Here is a 17,926-nt window from a genome sequence, read left to right as displayed (position 1 = left end):
ATAAAGGATCTTGAGGCAACTGTTGTTGTAATTTGGTGCTGTATGAATAAAATTTAATTGAACTGAACTGAATGATGCACTGGTAACCAAAGAAAAGACTCTCACAGAGGTAGAACAGGGAGACTACAAGCCACGTGAGAGTTGCCAGTTTACAGTCACAAATTACTCAACGTGCATGTCTTAAAATTAAAAGTAGGTGAAATAAAACTGAGCACAGAAAAGCCCCAGAAGATTCTCACGGTGACATGACTATGTTAACCACTGCAGCACCGGCTCACAGGAAATTTCTGTGCAAACCAAACATCAGATATGAATGTGCTACAAAAACAAGTTTGTTTGTTTTTATCGCTAAAAAACATCAGTGAAACCAAACTAACTGAAAAAATGACACATGATTTGAAAGTAGCGTCATTATTTTTTATTTCTAATTTAAGAGCAAGCAGGAATATCTTTGCAATACAGGAGAGATATCTGAAGCTATTTTACATTTATCCTGCAGTTCACATACAGTATTATAATGCCAGATATTGCAGATTGCACATTGTTACAGTGTATACTTAGCATTGCTTTTTTTTCAGAATGTTTTTGATCCAGGAAAGGTGCTTTGATATATCTGTATAGACGTTGGGCCAATTTGGGTATTCACAATTTCTGTATATGTTGAAAGACACAACACCGACCGCTGTTCCATTGCACACCAGAGGGCCACCAGAATCACCCTGTAAGGAGGAAGACACTTGTTTTATTTATCTTCTATTTAACGCTACAAGTGAAGTGATACTTTCTTTAAAAGAACAGAGGACATACCTGGCAGAATCCATTCTTTGTGTCAGATCCTCCTGCACAGATAACACCTTTTGGAAGAGTAACTTTGGCTTTCAATTTTCTCTTACAGACATTAAGGTCAATAAGAGGCACATCTACCCATCTCAGCACATCAACAGCTTTGCCATTGGTTTCTGTGAAACCCCATCCAGCCACCTGACACTTTACATTGTCTTTTGCTTTAATCTCCTTCCTTGCCAGTTGTATCGGTTTCACTTTCTTGTCCAGTTGAAGTTTCCTCGAGAGCTAGAAGAAGCAAAAAAGGAAAAGAATAAAAGGACTGATAGAAACCAACTCGGTACATTTCTGATCTTATATCAAGTCTTTGGTGAAGTACCAAGTGGAGTTGTTGAAAGCAGTGATGCAGTTGACCTGTTTTTGATTGTGACTGTAATGATTCACATTCAAAGATATTTACTTACTTTGAGGAGCATGATGTCATTACCAGACTCAGCTTTGTCATATTGTGGGTGCTTGCATGTCTTTACACTGTATCTCATTTTGTTGTTATTAACCTTCTTCAGGTTGTGGGTTCCAATTACAACCTCTGAAACACTCTGAGGATCTCCATATTCCCACTGACACGTCTTCTGTCACCAAGCAGAGTGTGGGGATGAGGGGGACGACTTGTCCATCACTGGGGGGTGAGGTGACTGTGGCAGTTAAACAACTCCTTGGTGACAGGGCCCCTGGGGTAGATGAGGTTGGCCCTGAATTGCTGAAGGATGTTCGAGGGCTTGCTGCCACTTGTCCTCACCTGGGCTAAGTTGAGCCACTGAACAAGACCCCTGAACCGTGTTTATGGAAAGACTAAACTGACACTGTGAATTTGTAATATTTATTCTATTCAGGTGTACTTTGTATTGAGGCCTCTTTGCTTGTGAACTCTTTCAGTTGTACAAGATCTGGTCCTGATCCCTGTGCACACAAAGCCAGAAGACACTCTGAAGGAGCTGGACGAGCTGCACGATGTGGTTGAAGACATCAGGAAGAAATGGAAAAATGATGTAAGTTTGAGACAAGAGCACTAAGAGTTTAGTTCCTGTGTTTCTCTCCTCTCTGAGACACCTTTAGATTTTGGTTGCTTCGTGGTTTGATCATAGTAATTTGTTGAGTTGTAGATGAGATTATTTTTTCCTTCAGCGGTAGCAAAATATTGAAATGCATACATTAATAAATTATTTTATTATAAAAATTTGTGTGTGAACACACACACTCCACATCTTCTCGAGCTCCTCTCTGAGCCCTTGGTATTTCTCCAGCTTCTCGTGTTCCTTCTTTCTGATGTTGCTGTCATTGGGAACCTCTACATCGATCACTACGGCCGTCTTCTTCTGTTTGTCTACCACCACTATGTCCGGTTGGTTAGCCACCACCATTTTGTCCGTCTGTATCTGGAAGTCCCACAGGATCTTAGCTTGGTTACATATATATATATAAAAACTTAAACTTCATGCATGCATTTACTGTATTACACTTTATAGATGTTTTGCATGTTAATTACATGTAAATTCTGTCTGGGTTTGATAAAGCATCACAGACCAAAAACCATCTTGAAGATAAGCTATGCAGGAAACATTGGAGTTTGAAAGTGAGCAAGACAAATTTTTAAAATATATCTTTTTATTATTATATTATATGTTAATATTATCTTTTTTTTAATCACATAGTGAATCAGAATCAGATTATATTTTAACTATTTGATTTTGTCTTTCATGTAAACAAACTGATAACAGCGGAGTTGAAAAAAATAACAGCTTTAAATACACAAATGCATAAAGTTCCTGATTCATCGTATCCTGTTTCTGTGCCTTTCAATTGGCCTCTTACAGTGAAGTAATTTGCAGTAAACCACAGAGAGTGGTATTCAGTTATTGTTCTGCCAGCTCCTCACAGAATTATGCAATAATAATAAATATGACACCACATAAACCTTGGTGCTGTTATTTAATGAATCTGTCATTGTATTAAGTGAGTTCTGCTCTCTGTCGACATTTTCATTTCTTTTGTAGAACATTATGATTTTGGGGGACTTTAATGCAGACGGACGATATCTCTCCAAGAAGAAGAAGGAAAAGATCCGCATCTGCTCTCCGTCCTACGATTGGCTCATTGATGACGATGTCGACACCACAGCTAGCAACAACAATGATAACACCTACGACAGGTGACACACATGATAATGACATAGGAGGAAACTAAAGACTCATTTTTATTTGGCCAAGTTTGTGCAAACAAACAAGGAATTTGACTCACTTTTCTCTCTTCATGCTGTGAAAGAAATGTGTGTGTTTATATATGTACACACACAAACACACACATACATAAAAAGCAGCGGGTTATTTCAGCGTTCATCAGAGTGACAGCGTGGGGGGAAAAACTGTCTCTGTGGTGGCAGCATGTTTAGTAAACAGCGTCTGTAACATCTGCCTGAAAGCAGCAGTTTGAACATGTGAGAGCTCAAAAAGAGGAAGATACTTCTACAAGAAATAATATTAATGAAAATTAGTGAGTATATTACTCTTCATATTATCTGCACTATCACTCCACATTTCTCCATATAAGGACACAAGTCGAGGTAAAGTGGACGGAGTGACGACTTTCTTTCAAGAGAGAAATCTGCACCACTGAAGCAAAAACCAGGAGAAAGAAACAGACGAACTAATTCACATAGGAAAATATTCATGAATCACTGATTGATGTCTGTACAGTTTACTTTGTGGGGAAGCACTATTTGTGTATTTTTGTGAGCTGAGCGACAACAAAGCCTCTGCAACATGGCCGACAGGCCTTTTTTTATTATTAAACAGAGTGCCTCTCACAGCTAACGTCTAATGTTAGGGACATTAGGGAATTTCAAACTGAGAGAAAAATAAAGGGATAATTATTGGAACTTCACACTGAAAAGTGTACAGAAAGAAGTTCTTAATTTTTTTTTATGTCTCCTCTTCCTCAAACAGAATTGTTGTGTATGGAGAGACCATGTCGAACGCCATCGTCCCCAACTCGGCCAAGTCTTTCAACTTCCAGCAAGAGTTTAAGCTGACTGATGAGGAGGTGAGACTCACTTATGTGTTTGTCTAAACCGAAAGATAGAAATGATTTGACAGTTGACATCATTTTAAAGGACAGCATCAGTGTTGTTGTTTAACTATATCTACTCTCTAAGGCACTCAGCATCAGTGACCATTACCCCGTGGAGGTGGAGCTGAAGACCAGAGCAGGAAGACAGAAAAGGATGGCTGTGCCTGACGGGACAGAGATGACATCTGGAGAAGTACAGTCTCAGAAGAAAGGTGTCTGAGATGGTTTAATAAAAATGAATTTTATAAAGGAGCAAATACCTGATGAATCTCAGGGCTGATCAGTTACATTCTAATTAATTATGCAGAGTTGCTGCTTGTTTCGGAATCAAAGTGATGTGACATATCTCATTTTAACTGAAATACACTAATAGTAACAAATTTATAGCAAACATGTTCTGCAGTGTTGTATCCTGGATGCTTCTGAGAGCAGATTTTACATTTCCTTCTTCTAATATTAAACAACAGTGAAACAGACCAAACCGGCAGGGTCACCAAAGATGGCGCCCAAGCGAGCGGGAGCACCGAAGAAGAAAAAAGATGAACCAGACAGACAACAGAAGAAGAAGAATGTGAGAACAAAAAGGAAGCGAGGGCGGGCATCCAACACGCCAACCAAGAGAAGACGTCAGGATGTTCAATGTTCATGATCTTACTATTAATTTTAAAAAGTAGAGTTACTGTAGTTAGAGCAGATAGTATTAAAATGTCAAAGCTTCTGTTTGTTTGATTTATTAGACCACATCAGGTGGTTCTCTGTGATACCAAAACACCTTCTGTTAGTCTCTAGTATTTATAGTACTCGACAAATCAGGATGAATGTACTGTAGCAATGAAAAATTTGTTTACAAATATTAGTATTGCATGAATTCATTTTCCATGGCAAACTGATATCAATGTTTTATAGACATGTTTTTGAAGTCATAATAAAATATTTTTCATGCACAGAGACAATACTGTTCAAACATTTTCTTTATTCTGCATTGAGAGCAAAAGCTGACAGAGGCACAGCTTCCTGTAAACACTTACAGTGTGCTGACACAAAGCTTTTTGTAATTTTTTCCCTTGAGAATCTTCGTGATCCAGTTAAGGTATTTTGAGATGTCCGTATAGACATTGGGGACATCCGGATAGTTACAATTTCCCAGCTCGGTTCTTGGAATGCTTTTGTTGAAAGAAACAATACCGACAGCCATTCCCTTGCAGACCAGAGGGCCACCAGAATCACCCTGTGAGGAGGAAGTATTTACTTTGTTCATGTGATACTTAATGCAGAGTGCTCATATATTTCTCAACAACAGAGCAGTTAGCAATGACTTTTCAAGGAAAGGACAGAAAAGGTACCTGACAGAATCCTTTTGTTGTGTTGTATCCACCTGCACAGATAATATTGGGAGGAAGACCACCCCATCTTTCCCTGCAGACTTGTGGGCTGACGACCGACACACGCACCACTCTCAGGTCATCAACACTTCTACCGTAAGTGTTTATCTTACCCCATCCAGCCACTCGACACTTCTCAATTTCATTTAATGTCATTTCACGGAAGGGAAGTCGAATGAATTTAATTGTTTTGCTTGGTCGGACAGGTGTAGACAGCTAGAGGCACAGAATTAAAGAGTAAAGATTAAGAATACGTGAAAACCATGTAACTGCAATACAGAACATCTATCATTTATCTTTTTTTTTAAGTAAGCACTTTTTACCTCAACTAGAAATGTGTTTTTCAATCAGCATATTGTAAATGCAAACACTCAAAGATATAAAACTTCCAGTGTGGTGTGAGAAAACAAAAATAATAAACCTTACTTTTAAAAGCATGATGTCGTATCCACGGCCAACATTCCGATAACATGGGTGTTTGTATTTCTCTGCAATCCGTATCACGAGCTTATCAGCACTCCTCAGATGGTGGTTACCAAGGACTACGTATGTAGGATACCTGAATAAAATATAATTCTGAGATCATCAGCAGATTTTCTGAAGTTACATAAACAACATGATGAATAAAATATGGATACATTTCTTTATAGTTAAATTCAGTTTTACTTCAAGATCTTAGCATAAGTTTTACAAAAATTCTCATGGTTTCAGTTTGTAAAGGAAGAACTGTAACTTAAATTATGACCATTGCATTATACAGTAGTAAATATATATACATGTATTTATATATATATTTATATAGGACATTGGGACATTTTGGGAAAAAAAATGGTCTAATTAGAAATTTCCCTCGAGCAAAGATTACTTACAGGTCACAGTGTGCAGCAGTCATTACAAAGTTCTCAGACACGAGAAATCCTCCACAAATATGGTAGCCTCTGTAATCCTGCACTGATGCCATATACAGCATTTTGTTGTCTGGGGCTATTTTCCCATTTATAATTTCACTTCCCAGGGCTAATAGCATTAGGAGAAAAGAAAATGAAAATAAAAACATAAATATTCCACATGCAGGCTGGAGAAGAGTATTCATGGTGCAACTTACCATTTTGCCCGAGGAATGTCAGCGCATGAATCACCGCAAATTGTTGCAGAGCAAACATCTCGCTGGTAAAATGCTCGATCTGTTAACTTGAGACCGACGGGTCAGTCCTTTTAAGCAGTTTGTACTGACTAATATCTGACTTTTAACGACTTCCTGTGAGTAATGTGGTTTTGAAAATTTTCACAGCAAATACTTCACTACTCCTATCTATCACCATCTGTTATATGCGCACCCATTTCTCATTAACAGTATTGAATTTCAAACAAAGTACTGCTAAATGTTCTGCTTACTCTCTTTCTTTTTCTATGGGTGGACAAGATGCTTTAGCTTGGAACTAGAAAAACCAAAATCAAACTGAAGGGCTCAAATAGATACTTGAAGATTTTCACATTTGTTTTTTGTTTTAACAAGAGTCATGTTGTCATGCTGCAATCTTGGAGAAAGAGTAAATTAGATGCTTTCCAGATGGTAGTGCAAGATGAATAAAAACTCCACTGGCTGAAATGTACCACCATTTCTTGTAATGTAATGTAATAATGTAATGTGTTAGTCCCCATAGGGAAATAGTTCCTCTGCATTTAACCCTGGAACCACTGAAGGTTCCGGGGTGCAACGCCCCCAAACATACATTAACAACAACACTGTCTATAACAGTTACAGTCTGTGCATTTGCTAAAACAGAGCTCGCATTAGCAAGTAACCAAGTAACCTTAAGGAACCTCTGTAGTGTAGCTTTTTCTTACTAACCACTTTGGCTAACATGTGTGACATACGGGAGTTAGAGTGGCATATGAAAAAGAAGCTCATTTAGAGCAAGGCTTTTCATAAGAGGAAAGGGGAGACATGGAATGAAACACAAGGAGAGGAACATGGGAACAGAAAAGGGAGACAAAACAGCACCTATAGATTGAGGTAGACACTGGGGAGGGGGAGGGGGTTTCAAAGGTCTTCCTCTGTCCTTGTGAGGGGGTGGGGGATCAAACACAAACGTGACTGGGGAAATATACACGGAGGACAGCAGTAGAGCATGACATGTTGTAGGATTTAAAAAAGTATGTTTGAACAGTTTAATCTGCTTGTCTCTGGTGTTTCTACAGCACCACCTAAAGGTGGAAACCCATTACAGTTCTGCAGGTTTGTGTGTCATACCAAACAGCTTCATTTGAGCTCTGACTCATTTTATAAAAGGTTCAAAGTAGTCCTTGGAAAGGATTTTAAGATATAATCCAAAACTAATGGGGAATGGGGATCTAGGGTTCTTAAAGGGAACAGGCATCCATAACATCCACCTCTCTTCGGGTCAGTACACTCTTAACTCATGCAGGCTCGCCGCACTACAGGGAGTCTGTACACAGGGAAAAACACACAGTAAGTTTCCTCAAAGCATAAAGGCCAGCAAATGACTTCAGGTGCCAGCCACTACCTTAAGCTGATAAGATCATGTGAGACAGGTGGGTGATTTCCTCAGGTGTGTAGAGCAAAGGCCAAGACCCTGAAATAAGGCCCAACAGGGAGCACGAACAACAACAAAAATCACAGATAGAAGAGAGGAGAGACAGAAACTGAAGCAGAGAGAAAGAGACGAGACAAAACCTGAAGATGTCAGCAGGGAGAACTAAAAGACCACAATATAACATTTTGTATGAGTGCTCTATATTTTGCTTTTCCCAGAAACATGGAAGAAATCAAGTGACATGACTGACTTTGTTGTAAACACTTTGTTACCATTGTTACTAAACAGTTTCCCCTTGAAAATATGACAAGACGGAAACATCCGTTTGCTACAGCGTTTGCTAAAAAAAGGTCTTGCCCAACTAACGGTACCCCATCTTGATAACTGGCCATATATTTGTCATTTTTATCTATAACTGAAACTGCAAACACACATTTAAAGTTTACATCGTTAGAACAAATACAAAAGGTTCTGTTCCAAGGTTAATGACGTTAATGATGTCGATACGTTCAGCCAACCACTCTGATCGAGTCGCATCACTGGTGGGATGCTTTAAGTTTCCAAAGATTTATGCAGTTGACAAAAATCTGCCCTGATTCATATACAATGTTTCTCCAGATATTATCAATGAGCCAGCTTGAGGAGTACCAACGGCCACTTTACTGTTTGAAGAAAAATAAAGAAAACAAAAGTATATAAAAAAAAACAACCATAAAAAACAGTCCACTGAAAACAGCACCAATTGTTTCAGAGAACAACTCTAAAATTCTTCATACTTTCAAACAGAAAGTTTATGTAAATATTGTGGATATTTTGAGGTGACAGAAAGAAGCTGTTTCTAACAACTAATGAGGAACCGGCCATTTCAAGGCAATTACTCACTTGTACTGTAAAATAAAAACCCTGAAATGTTAGAGATCCTCTATGAGCAGCAGCTGGGATGGAAGAACAACAGCAAGATGTTGTGCATGTCTTGTACTACAACACACACACACACACACACACACACACACACACACACACACTCATACACAAATACACACACACAACATTATCACTCAGCTTAACTACCTCAAACTATCAGACGCTTCCATTTCACTGACCATCAAAGGCCCTTCAGGTGTCTCAGTGAAATCCTCAGTTCATTTCAAACATCCTGAACTTTTACACAAAGAGTATATTCTCTTTGGCAGATGTTGAAAGCATCAAATATTCTTAGGAAAATGTCGACTGTTGACATGAGATTTATCTCTGGTGTGTCATAAACATTCACAGAACACATTTAACATCTGATTAATAGTTCTCATTATTTTAACATGATTCAATCATTTACAGACTTTTTAAAGATACCTTTACACTTTATGTTATAATTGTTCACATAAGTACATGTATACAATTATGTAATGTACATAAAGCATACATGTATATTACATACATAAAGGGCTCCCAGGGTTATGTGTGCACTTTGCCTATGTGTATTATTCTATCACATAAAATTACACATCCAGTCAAAGAAATGTGTATTTCTTTGTTTCCATTTAAAGATTTTTACTTCTCTTTTAGCTCAGTTTTGGACTCCACCGCTCCAAAGGGAAATATCCAGTTTTTCAAATGCTAAATGATCCGTGCCAGCTTTTCTCTCACTGTGTCTGTGAGCCAGTTTTATTGGCTGTGTGGTTTAGCACGGCCGTTTCCTTTCCTGCTTAGACTCTCAGTCAGTCGTCCTTTTTCCACTGACAGTGAAGGACCTCTTTCAGCTCTCTCTGTCTTCAGACATTTGTGGTTATTGATCTTAACCTAATTGGTGAGTTCTTTTCTTTATTTTCTGTTTCTTTCTTTAAAAAATTGCTTCAGTATTCAAAGTGGTGATTGAGCTTCTTTTCATTTTACTGGACTTTTGATTGTGTGATGCCAGGTCAGAATTGGCGGGAAACCAGCCAGACATTTTCTCTCAGCCTCTTATATTCAGTTCTTTTCATTTTTCTTTCTGTGAATTAGAATTTTACTTTTGAAGTTTGACTTCTAGTTAACATTGTAAAATGGTTTATTTTAAGTTAAACAATTATCAATTTGGCAGCCAGGTGCCCAAACCAAACTAAAAAGTGAAAGGACAGGTCTAATACATCCACCACCATCACCTTCTTAGTAGCTTACCCGAGTAAGGGTTAAAGTCAGGGCTGAAGCCTTTCACAGGTCGCTCTGGGCAAGTGTGAGCTTAGACACAAAGCACTGTGTCTAAGTATGGTTAGCATTCTCATTGATGTTAAAGCCTCTGAAATTATGTAAATGCTGTGATATTCTCAAAAGTTTGGTTTTACAGTCAGAATGAAGATCGCAGCCTTCAATGTCAAGAATCTTGGAGTGAGAAAACTCAACAAAGATATTGTACGAAATAATCTAATCAAGGTAAGTCTTGAGACATTTACAACTTAATTTGATTAAATTATGATGCTGTTTTATTGTTGAGGTGTGTTTGTGTCATCAACATATTCAAACACTTAATTATAGAACGTATTGCCACAATAAGAGTTGCTGACTTTTAAGTGTGTGACGTCAGGCCATTTTTGCAGTATACAGAGTTATTTAAGTTTGTTCACACTGGCTTGTAAAAGTTGATGTGTTGGATTCCCAGTGGTTGCTGAACTGTTGCACCAGACCTTTATTTCTTAAATGTATTTTTACTAAGTGGGTTGTGTGTTTCTCTTAGATTGTGTCTCGGTACAGTGTGGTGGTGTTACTGGAGGTCCGGGATCCCAATGACAGGGCAATGAGCAAATTTCTCACAGAGCTCAACAGACACAGGAAAGTCATCACAAACCACATTAACAGGCATTTACACCTGCTGACCACTGGAACTAACTGACAACAACAGTATTCCTGCTGTAATGCCAAACACACAATATGTACAAAACCTCCCAAAAATAAAACTGAACTACAGTTATGTCTGTTTTTGAACAGGGGGAACAGATCTCGTCCATACAGGATGGAGATCGGTGCCCCAGTAGGACGACATTCCTACAGGGAGCAGTTTGTCTTCTTCTACAGGTACAATCATCTGACATTCATATGTTTCATAGATGTCTCACATGTCCGGAATTAAAAGCTCAAATCTGTCAAGACAGATCATTGCATTTAGGAGAAGATTTTAAGGAAAATAAAACATTTTTTAAAAAGTTTAAGATAATCTACAGAAATGATTTCAGATATTCTTCAAACCAAAATATTAACTTTTATTCACCGTCCATTTTATGCCACTTATCCGGGTCCAGAATGCAGGAGCAACAGTCTAAGGCAGAGGTGGGCAACTGCAGGTCTCGAGGGCCGGTGTCCCTGCAGGTTTTAGATGTGTCCTTGAACCAACACAGCTGATTTAAATGGCTAAATTAGCTCCTCAACGTGTCCTGAAGTTCTCCAGAGGCCTGGTAACGAACTAATCGTGTGATTTAGGTGTGTTGACCCAGCGTGAGATCTAAAACCTGCAGGACACCGGCCCTCGCGGCCTGGAATTGCCCACCTCTGGTCTAAGGGGAGACTCTTCAACATTTATTGCATTAGATATTTTTTCCTTTAAAAGAAATAAAAGCACTCTATGAATGTTTAAGAGAATAGGTGAACATGGCTTTTAGAAAAATCACCTCCTCTTCTTCACCTACTCCAGCTGTTCTGGGAGGACACGGAGGCGTTCCCCAGCCAGCAGATACACCAACCCTACACCAGCCTGTCTGTCCCCAACACCCCGACACACTAAGAGTCAAAAACCTGGAGTCGGGACTCCACCCTATTCCTGGCCTCAGACTTCCTCAGACAGCACAAGATTCACAACAATAAGCAACTTCTAACGATATAAGTCATCTCAGTTTGGGCTGAGACCTTAGCTATATGTTAGCATGAGGGAAACAGATGTGTGTGTATTTTCTGTCTCAGACAGGATGAAATGAGTGTGATTGACCGTTACCAATATGAAGAAGAAAACAAAGATGTGCTTGCCAGAGAGCCCTTTATTGTGCAGTTTCGCCGCCGTTCAGCCAGACGTATGTATGAGTGTGAGCTTTTGTCCTCTACTTCTACATTCACAGGGACCAGTTTGAAACTGGTGACGCTGCTCCTTCTTCCAGGATACAGGATAAATTGTCCATGAATGTCCATACAAGTATACAAATAAGCAAGTACTACTGTGCATGTTCACCTGTAACTAACTGGTTATGTTTGTGCTTCCAGTTGTGAAGAAGCTTGTTCTGATTCCCGTCCACACCAAACCAAAGGATGCTGAACATGAGCTGCGTGCTCTTCATAATGTGGTCCAAGATGCAAGAAGGAGATGGGGCACTAATGTAGGCTGGAAATGAAAGAGTGACGAATTTACAGAATGGATTTGTTTACGATGCTAAATAACAATAATAACAATAATATGTTGATTAGAGCAGAAAAGGTCATGAAATGATTGATAGTTACAATCATTGGTCTGATTGTCATTCTAGACTCTTCAAGCACTTCACAACAGCAGGCTGTGGACAAATTAGTTTTATAAAAGCACAATTTTATAACAGTAAACTATTTTTATTTGTTAAGATAAAGTTATTGTTGACAAGAAGTCAAAATAATTTGCTTCTCAAGTTATTTAAATTAATTTGTTCTTTGAAAACCAAACCTGTGCCGTTATTATGTTTGACATATGAGCGTAACTAAAATGAAAAATCTGAAATGTGCTCAAACCTAAAGACTGGAGAACAAAATTATATTAAATGATATTGTTATAAAATATTTACCTTTGTATTTTCATATATATTGTCTTTCAGAGCATCATGATTTTGGGGGACTTCAATGCGGATGGACGTTACCTGTCAAGTACTAAAAGGACAAACATCAGAATGAGCTCTCGTCCCTACTTTTGGTTGATAGATGAAGACGCTGACACCACTACTAGTGACCTTAATGACCATACATATGACAGGTATCTTTTCTTTATGTTGTTGTTGTCTTGCTCAGAGTCACACGATTTTATTTTTAGCTTAGAAAATATTTGAATATCTAAATAGTTATTATTTATAAATATAAATACTTTCCTATTTTAAGATTAGGAAATCCGGGTGGGCAAGATCTGTTTCTATGCTGAAAAAACAATCACCGCCCCTCCTGCCTCACAATGGTTTCACTGCCTACACCTCCCTAGTTCTGTTTCATTACAGTCTTAAAACAAAGAAAGTGAAATGCTTCTTGATGGCAAATTGTCATCTGCATGTTAAACAACAGGCAAAGTCAAATGAATGCATGATTGTGACTCTATTTCCTGCCAACAGGATTGTTGTGTTTGGAAAGAGGATGAATGACGCAGTTGTTCCTGGCTCTGCAAAGCCTTTCGACTTCAAAAGAGCGTACCGCCTAAATTATGACACAGTAAGACATTTAATATTAAAAACATTTAATTCAACATGGCAATGTTTACGTGCAAACATCTCACTTCACCGCTGTTTGCCATGTTTTTCTACTTGTAGACTCGATCCGTCAGTGACCACTACCCCGTGGAGGTGGAGCTTCGGGACAATTAACGTATGAAGAATTATAGAAAAAAGCTTTATTTTTACATTGAGAACCTGCCTTGAAGTGAGATAGCAAACAAATTTCACCCCCAGTTTTAATCAGGAACCATGTATGTGTCTTATATGTGTAGTTATATAACGGTTCATGTTAAAATAGTTTTTGCTGTCTTTTTTTCATATTATGTGCAATTTTATGTCAAAGAAGAGTAAATGAGGCACTCTGCCTTTTAGTAAAATTAACAACTGTGTTTTTGGAGGAACTTCAAAGAAAAAAGCAGGATTGAATTGATCCCCTGGGTTTCAATCAACCAACACAATGGCAAATAAACCTTTACATCCACGCACAACTTGCTTTGTTTTTCTTTCTTGTTCAATTTTATGCAATGACTGGACAAGTGGAGCATGAATTGTCAGGGTTCCTGGGTCAGTAACCCAGTGTTTTCAGCTTGTTCAGGTTCAGTTTATTTTGTCACTCGTTCTCATTTTCTGTTGTTCTGTTCCTGTTACTTCTATGTGTCATTAGTTAGATTATGTTCAACCATTCACTCACCGGTCTCTAATCACTAATCATTCAGTCTGTGTATTGAAGTCTCTCAGATTCATCGGTTCATTGTCGTGTCATTGTTGTTGATGTTAGGTTGTCACTGTATGCTTTGCTCATTCAGTCATTCAGTCCGTCCGTCCGTCTGTCCGTCCGTCAGCCATTTCCTGCTCCTGTTCTGTTCATTCACTCCATCTGCACTAAACACCAGCTTTCACCACAAGTCGTGCCTGTTTTGAGTCATCTCTTCCTCTCCTCCACACACGAAGCCCTGACATGAATGAGATGAAATATGGTTATCTAAGTGATTTTACAGGTTTTATTTAATAATATAGTTTTACATTTTAAATAATCATTTTGTTTATTTATTGTATTTTTGATTTGGATTGAATTTTGCAAATGTATCCAGTTACCTCATTAATGTTTCCACCCGGGGAGGGAGCCTGGCCCAGCTGCCACAGGGCAAGAAGCAGGTTACACCCTGGACAGGTCTCGACAGGGTGCCAGACAGTGGCAGGGCTACAAATGCAACTATAAATGTTATCTTTGAAGCAGTCCTTGCAGACAAAAGTGACACCAGACAGAAATTTAACGCCCCGGTCGCAAGTTTAACTTAACTGTATAGATGTAATATTCTTCTGTGAGAAAAGTACACCCCTCTCACGTATCCCATGGACACATTGGCTGTTTTAATTGCTGCCTTTCTGTATTGTTTTGTTTATTTGAGACAGAAGCGACAATGTCATGTAGTGTTAAGATAACAACTGCTCTACATACTCTGTAAGTAACAAACTAATAAAGTATTCTAATTTTACCAAAACTAGAAGAGAAACTTGTTGAACAGCAGTCATCCTGACTTTCTGAGGTAAAACAGTCCAAGTTGCTGAGTTGAAAAAAACAAATGTCTGTTTATATTTATACTAAAGTTTTAAATTCTCTGTATGAATTTGTACAGAAATGTCTTTAGAAGAAAGCTGTAAACATTTTGTTCTACTGTAGAACATTTTAACATCACTTTTTAATCTTTTCATTTTATTAATGATATTGACGCAAAGGAGCTGTGAGCATTATACCTTTTGTTGGGTTATATTTAGTATTTTGTCCAACAAAGAATTAAGAACCCAACTAGCATGACTCATTTGTTCTGTTAATACTTTGTTGCCATTGTTATTATGCAGTTTCAGACAGGCAACATAACAGGAAGGAAACAGCTGCTACCACAGCGTTTGTGAAACAGCCGCACCATCCAGACAAGATGTCTCAGTGGTGTGGGTGTGGAAGGACATTTTTTGTTTTTTTGCACATCAACAGGAAGCATCCTGTATTTTAAAATGACCGGGAAGCAAGAAAGAAGCGGGAATATTTGTGTGTAGGAAGAGATGAAAGGCACAGCTTGAGTCACAGTGGAGGAAAGAAGATTTTTTTTATTACCAAGTGAAGCTTTATATATCTCTGAGGATAGAGGAAACTATATTATCTATTTGGTATATGAATGGATTGTCATGAACACAGCCATGGATAAAAACATGTCACACAGTTCAAGTTCAAGTTCAACTTTATTGTCACTTCAACCATATACAGTTTAAAAATACACAGTGAGGCGAAACAACGTTCCTCCAGGAACCAAGGTGCTACAAGACAAGTTAGTGCAAAAAAAATAATAATATATAATATATCTAGTAATAATATTGTGCAAAAGAGCATTTACAGGTTGGTGTGTGCGATGGTTTGGTGGTGTAGGTCAGTGTGTTTGCGCTTGTGTTGGTTAGTCAGTCCAGTCTCAATGTTTTGAGGTATTTGAGTTAAGCTGAGTGATAATGTTAGTGACCCATGATAGACAGAATCCAACAGATGAAGAGAGTGAGCAGAGACAGTCATATAAATTATATCACTGTAATCCAGGATGGGTAAAAAAGTGGCAGCAAGCCTTTTTGTGGCTGTGAAAAAGAAACATGATCTGTTTTTGAAAAAGAACCCCAACTGCAGCCTCAGTTTCTTTAAAAGATCGTCAATGTGTGGCTTAAAGGAGAGACTCAGGCACAATTCAATCAATCAATCAATCAATCAATCAATCAATCAATCAATCAATCAATCAATCAATCAATCAATCACAATACCTAGGTATTTGTATGAGGCCACAGTTTCAGTAGAAATGCCTTGAGCAGATACAAGAGAAGGAAGTACAGTGGGGCAAAAAAGTATTTAGTCAGCCACCGATTGTGCAAGTTCCCCCACCTAAAATGATGACAGAGGTCAGTAATTTGCACCAGAGGTACACTTCAACTGTGAGAGACAGAATGTGAAAAAACAATCCATGAATCCACATGGTAGGATTTGTAAAGAATTTATTCGTAAATCAGGGTGGAAAATAAGTATTTGGTCAATAACAAAAATACAACTCAATACTTTGTAACATAACCTTTGTTGGCAATAACAGAGGTCAAACGTTTACTATAGGTCTTTACCAGGTTTGCACACACAGTAGCTGGTATTTTGGCCCATTCCTCCATGCAGATCTTCTCGAGAGCAGTGATGTTTTGGGGCTGTCGCCGAGCAACACGGACTTTCAACTCCCGCCACAGATTTTCTATGGGGTTGAGGTCTGGAGACTGGCTAGGCCACTCCAGGACTTTCAAATGCTTCTTACGGAGCCACTCCTTTGTTGCCCGGGCGGTGTGTTTTGGATCATTGTCATGTTGGAAGACCCAGCCTCGTTTCATCTTCAAAGTTCTCACTGATGGAAGGAGGTTTTGGCTCAAAATCTCACGATACATGGCCCCATTCATTCTGTCCTTAACACGGATCAGTCGTCCTGTCCCCTTGGCAGAAAAACAGCCCCATAGCATGATGTTTCCACCCCCATGCTTCACAGTAGGTATGGTGTTCTTGGGATGCAACTCAGTATTCTTCTTCCTCCAAACACGACGAGTTGAGTTTATACCAAAAAGTTCTACTTTGGTTTCATCTGACCACATGACATTCTCCCAATCCTCTGCTGTATCATCCATGTGCTCTCTGGCAAACTTCAGACGGGCCTGGACATGCACTGGCTTCAGCAGCGGAACACGTCTGGCACTGCGGGATTTGATTCCCTGCCGTTGTAGTGTGTTACTGATGGTGACCTTTGTTACTTTGGTCCCAGCTCTCTGCAGGTCATTCACCAGGTCCCCCCGTGTGGTTCTGGGATCTTTGCTCACCGTTCTCATGATCATTTTGACCCCACGGGATGAGATCTTGCGTGGAGCCCCAGATCGTGGGAGATTATCAGTGGTCTTGTATGTCTTCCATTTTCTGATGATTGCTCCCACAGTTGATTTTTTCACACCAAGCTGCTTGCCTATTGTAGATTCACTCTTCCCAGTCTGGTGCAGGTCTACAATACTTTTCCTGGTGTCCTTCGAAAGCTCTTTGGTCTTGGCCATGGCGGAGTTTGGAGTCTGACTGTTTGAGGCTGTGGACAGGTGTCTTTTATACAGATGATGAGTTCAAACAGGTGCCATTCATACAGGTAACGAGTGGGGGACAGAGAAGCTTCTTACAGAAGACGTTACAGGTCTGTGAGAGCCAGAGATTTTCCATGTTTGAGGTGACCAAATACTTATTTTCCACCCTAATTTACAAATAAATTCTTTAGAAATCCTACCATGTGAATTCATGGATTTTTTTTCACATTCTGTCTCTCACAGTTGAAGTGTACCTCTGGTGCAAATTACTGACCTCTGTCATCATTTTAAGTGGGGGAACTTGCACAATCGGTGGCTGACTAAATACTTTTTTGCCCCACTGTACTGCCGGCACCCTCTTTCTGTTTGAGAACAGCTTGACTTTTTTCCCCCTTTATTTAAAAGAGCACAACAATAAGTAATTGTATCATGTGCATAAAAATGAACAGGCATCTAGATTTTGTCTCACACTGTTTACATAGTAAATAGTAGTATTTCCTATGTAAATAATGTAGGCCCCAGGACAGAACCCTACGGGACTCCATTAGTGACATTT

The 17,926-nt window shown here is 38.9% G+C and overlaps 4 protein-coding genes across 6 annotated transcripts; 2 read left to right on the top strand and 2 right to left on the bottom strand.

Annotated features, from left to right (window-relative positions):
* Window positions 1-557: 557 nt before the first annotated feature.
* Window positions 558-1,460, bottom strand: LOC147331558 (serine protease ami-like). The gene is made up of 4 exons (XM_086294112.1): window positions 1,423-1,460; window positions 1,248-1,380; window positions 808-1,071; window positions 558-719 (listed from the first exon to the last, which is right to left on the bottom strand). Exons 1-4 carry the CDS (start codon window positions 1,458-1,460, stop codon window positions 558-560), a joined length of 597 nt encoding a protein of 198 aa, XP_086150238.1.
* Window positions 1,461-1,710: 250 nt separating this feature from the next.
* Window positions 1,711-4,129, top strand: LOC147331557 (deoxyribonuclease-1-like). The gene is made up of 4 exons (XM_086294111.1): window positions 1,711-1,832; window positions 2,838-2,992; window positions 3,786-3,882; window positions 3,995-4,129. Exons 2-4 carry the CDS (start codon window positions 2,844-2,846, stop codon window positions 4,127-4,129), a joined length of 381 nt encoding a protein of 126 aa, XP_086150237.1. The 5' UTR covers window positions 1,711-1,832; window positions 2,838-2,843.
* A 692-nt stretch (window positions 4,130-4,821) lies between these two features.
* LOC147331556 (granzyme B-like) lies at window positions 4,822-6,488 on the bottom strand. Its single transcript, XM_086293967.1, has 5 exons — window positions 6,397-6,488; window positions 6,161-6,308; window positions 5,718-5,850; window positions 5,253-5,507; window positions 4,822-5,137 (listed from the first exon to the last, which is right to left on the bottom strand). The coding sequence occupies exons 1-5, from the start codon at window positions 6,452-6,454 to the stop codon at window positions 4,934-4,936; spliced, it is 798 nt and encodes a 265-aa protein (XP_086150093.1). The 5' UTR covers window positions 6,455-6,488; the 3' UTR covers window positions 4,822-4,933.
* Window positions 6,489-9,335: 2,847 nt separating this feature from the next.
* Window positions 9,336-13,723, top strand: LOC147331555 (deoxyribonuclease-1-like). Of its 3 annotated transcripts, none has more exons than XM_086294374.1 (9): window positions 9,336-9,653; window positions 10,170-10,255; window positions 10,557-10,652; window positions 10,809-10,894; window positions 11,774-11,892; window positions 12,068-12,180; window positions 12,646-12,800; window positions 13,147-13,243; window positions 13,342-13,723. In XM_086294374.1, the coding sequence occupies exons 2-9, from the start codon at window positions 10,175-10,177 to the stop codon at window positions 13,393-13,395; spliced, it is 801 nt and encodes a 266-aa protein (XP_086150500.1). In that variant the 5' UTR covers window positions 9,336-9,653; window positions 10,170-10,174; the 3' UTR covers window positions 13,396-13,723. The 3 variants fall into 3 exon arrangements, with proteins under 3 accessions (XP_086150500.1, XP_086150501.1, XP_086150502.1); XM_086294375.1 differs by having other exon boundaries at window positions 10,157-10,255; XM_086294376.1 differs by having other exon boundaries at window positions 9,339-9,653; window positions 11,774-11,880.
* Window positions 13,724-17,926: the final 4,203 nt, after the last annotated feature.

Source organism: Aulonocara sp. 'chitande type north' Nkhata Bay, linkage group LG5 (assembly GCF_057382095.1).
Source record: "Aulonocara sp. 'chitande type north' Nkhata Bay isolate Kocher_YH1m ecotype deep benthic linkage group LG5, A_spYH_male_GT1.1, whole genome shotgun sequence".
NCBI classification, from domain to species: domain Eukaryota; kingdom Metazoa; phylum Chordata; class Actinopteri; order Cichliformes; family Cichlidae; genus Aulonocara; species Aulonocara sp. 'chitande type north' Nkhata Bay.
The sequence above is the reverse complement of the archived record's forward strand: the minus strand, read 5'-3'. Positions and strand labels throughout refer to the sequence as shown.

Coding starts and splice junctions, on each gene's coding strand:
- LOC147331558 (XM_086294112.1), bottom strand. CDS start 1,460: ATGGACAAGTCGTCCCCCTCATCCCCACACTCTGCTTG. Junction 1,381..1,422: donor TCATCCCCACACTCTGCTTG/GTGACAGAAGAC, acceptor AGATCCTCAGAG/TGTTTCAGAGGTTGTAATTG. Junction 720..807: donor CAAAGAATGGATTCTGCCAG/GTATGTCCTCTG, acceptor TCCTCCTTACAG/GGTGATTCTGGTGGCCCTCT.
- LOC147331557 (XM_086294111.1), top strand. CDS start 2,844: ATGATTTTGGGGGACTTTAATGCAGACGGACGATATCTCTCCAAGAAG. Junction 2,993..3,785: donor AATGATAACACCTACGACAG/GTGACACACATG, acceptor TTCCTCAAACAG/AATTGTTGTGTATGGAGAGA. Junction 3,883..3,994: donor TTAAGCTGACTGATGAGGAG/GTGAGACTCACT, acceptor CTACTCTCTAAG/GCACTCAGCATCAGTGACCA.
- LOC147331556 (XM_086293967.1), bottom strand. CDS start 6,454: ATGTTTGCTCTGCAACAATTTGCGGTGATTCATGCGCTGACATTCCTC. Junction 5,508..5,717: donor ACGACATCATGCTTTTAAAA/GTAAGGTTTATT, acceptor CTGTGCCTCTAG/CTGTCTACACCTGTCCGACC. Junction 5,138..5,252: donor CAACAAAAGGATTCTGTCAG/GTACCTTTTCTG, acceptor TCCTCCTCACAG/GGTGATTCTGGTGGCCCTCT.
- LOC147331555 (XM_086294374.1), top strand. CDS start 10,175: ATGAAGATCGCAGCCTTCAATGTCAAGAATCTTGGAGTGAGAAAACTC. Junction 10,895..11,773: donor CAGTTTGTCTTCTTCTACAG/GTACAATCATCT, acceptor TTTCTGTCTCAG/ACAGGATGAAATGAGTGTGA. Junction 11,893..12,067: donor AGCCAGACGTATGTATGAGT/GTGAGCTTTTGT, acceptor TTGTGCTTCCAG/TTGTGAAGAAGCTTGTTCTG.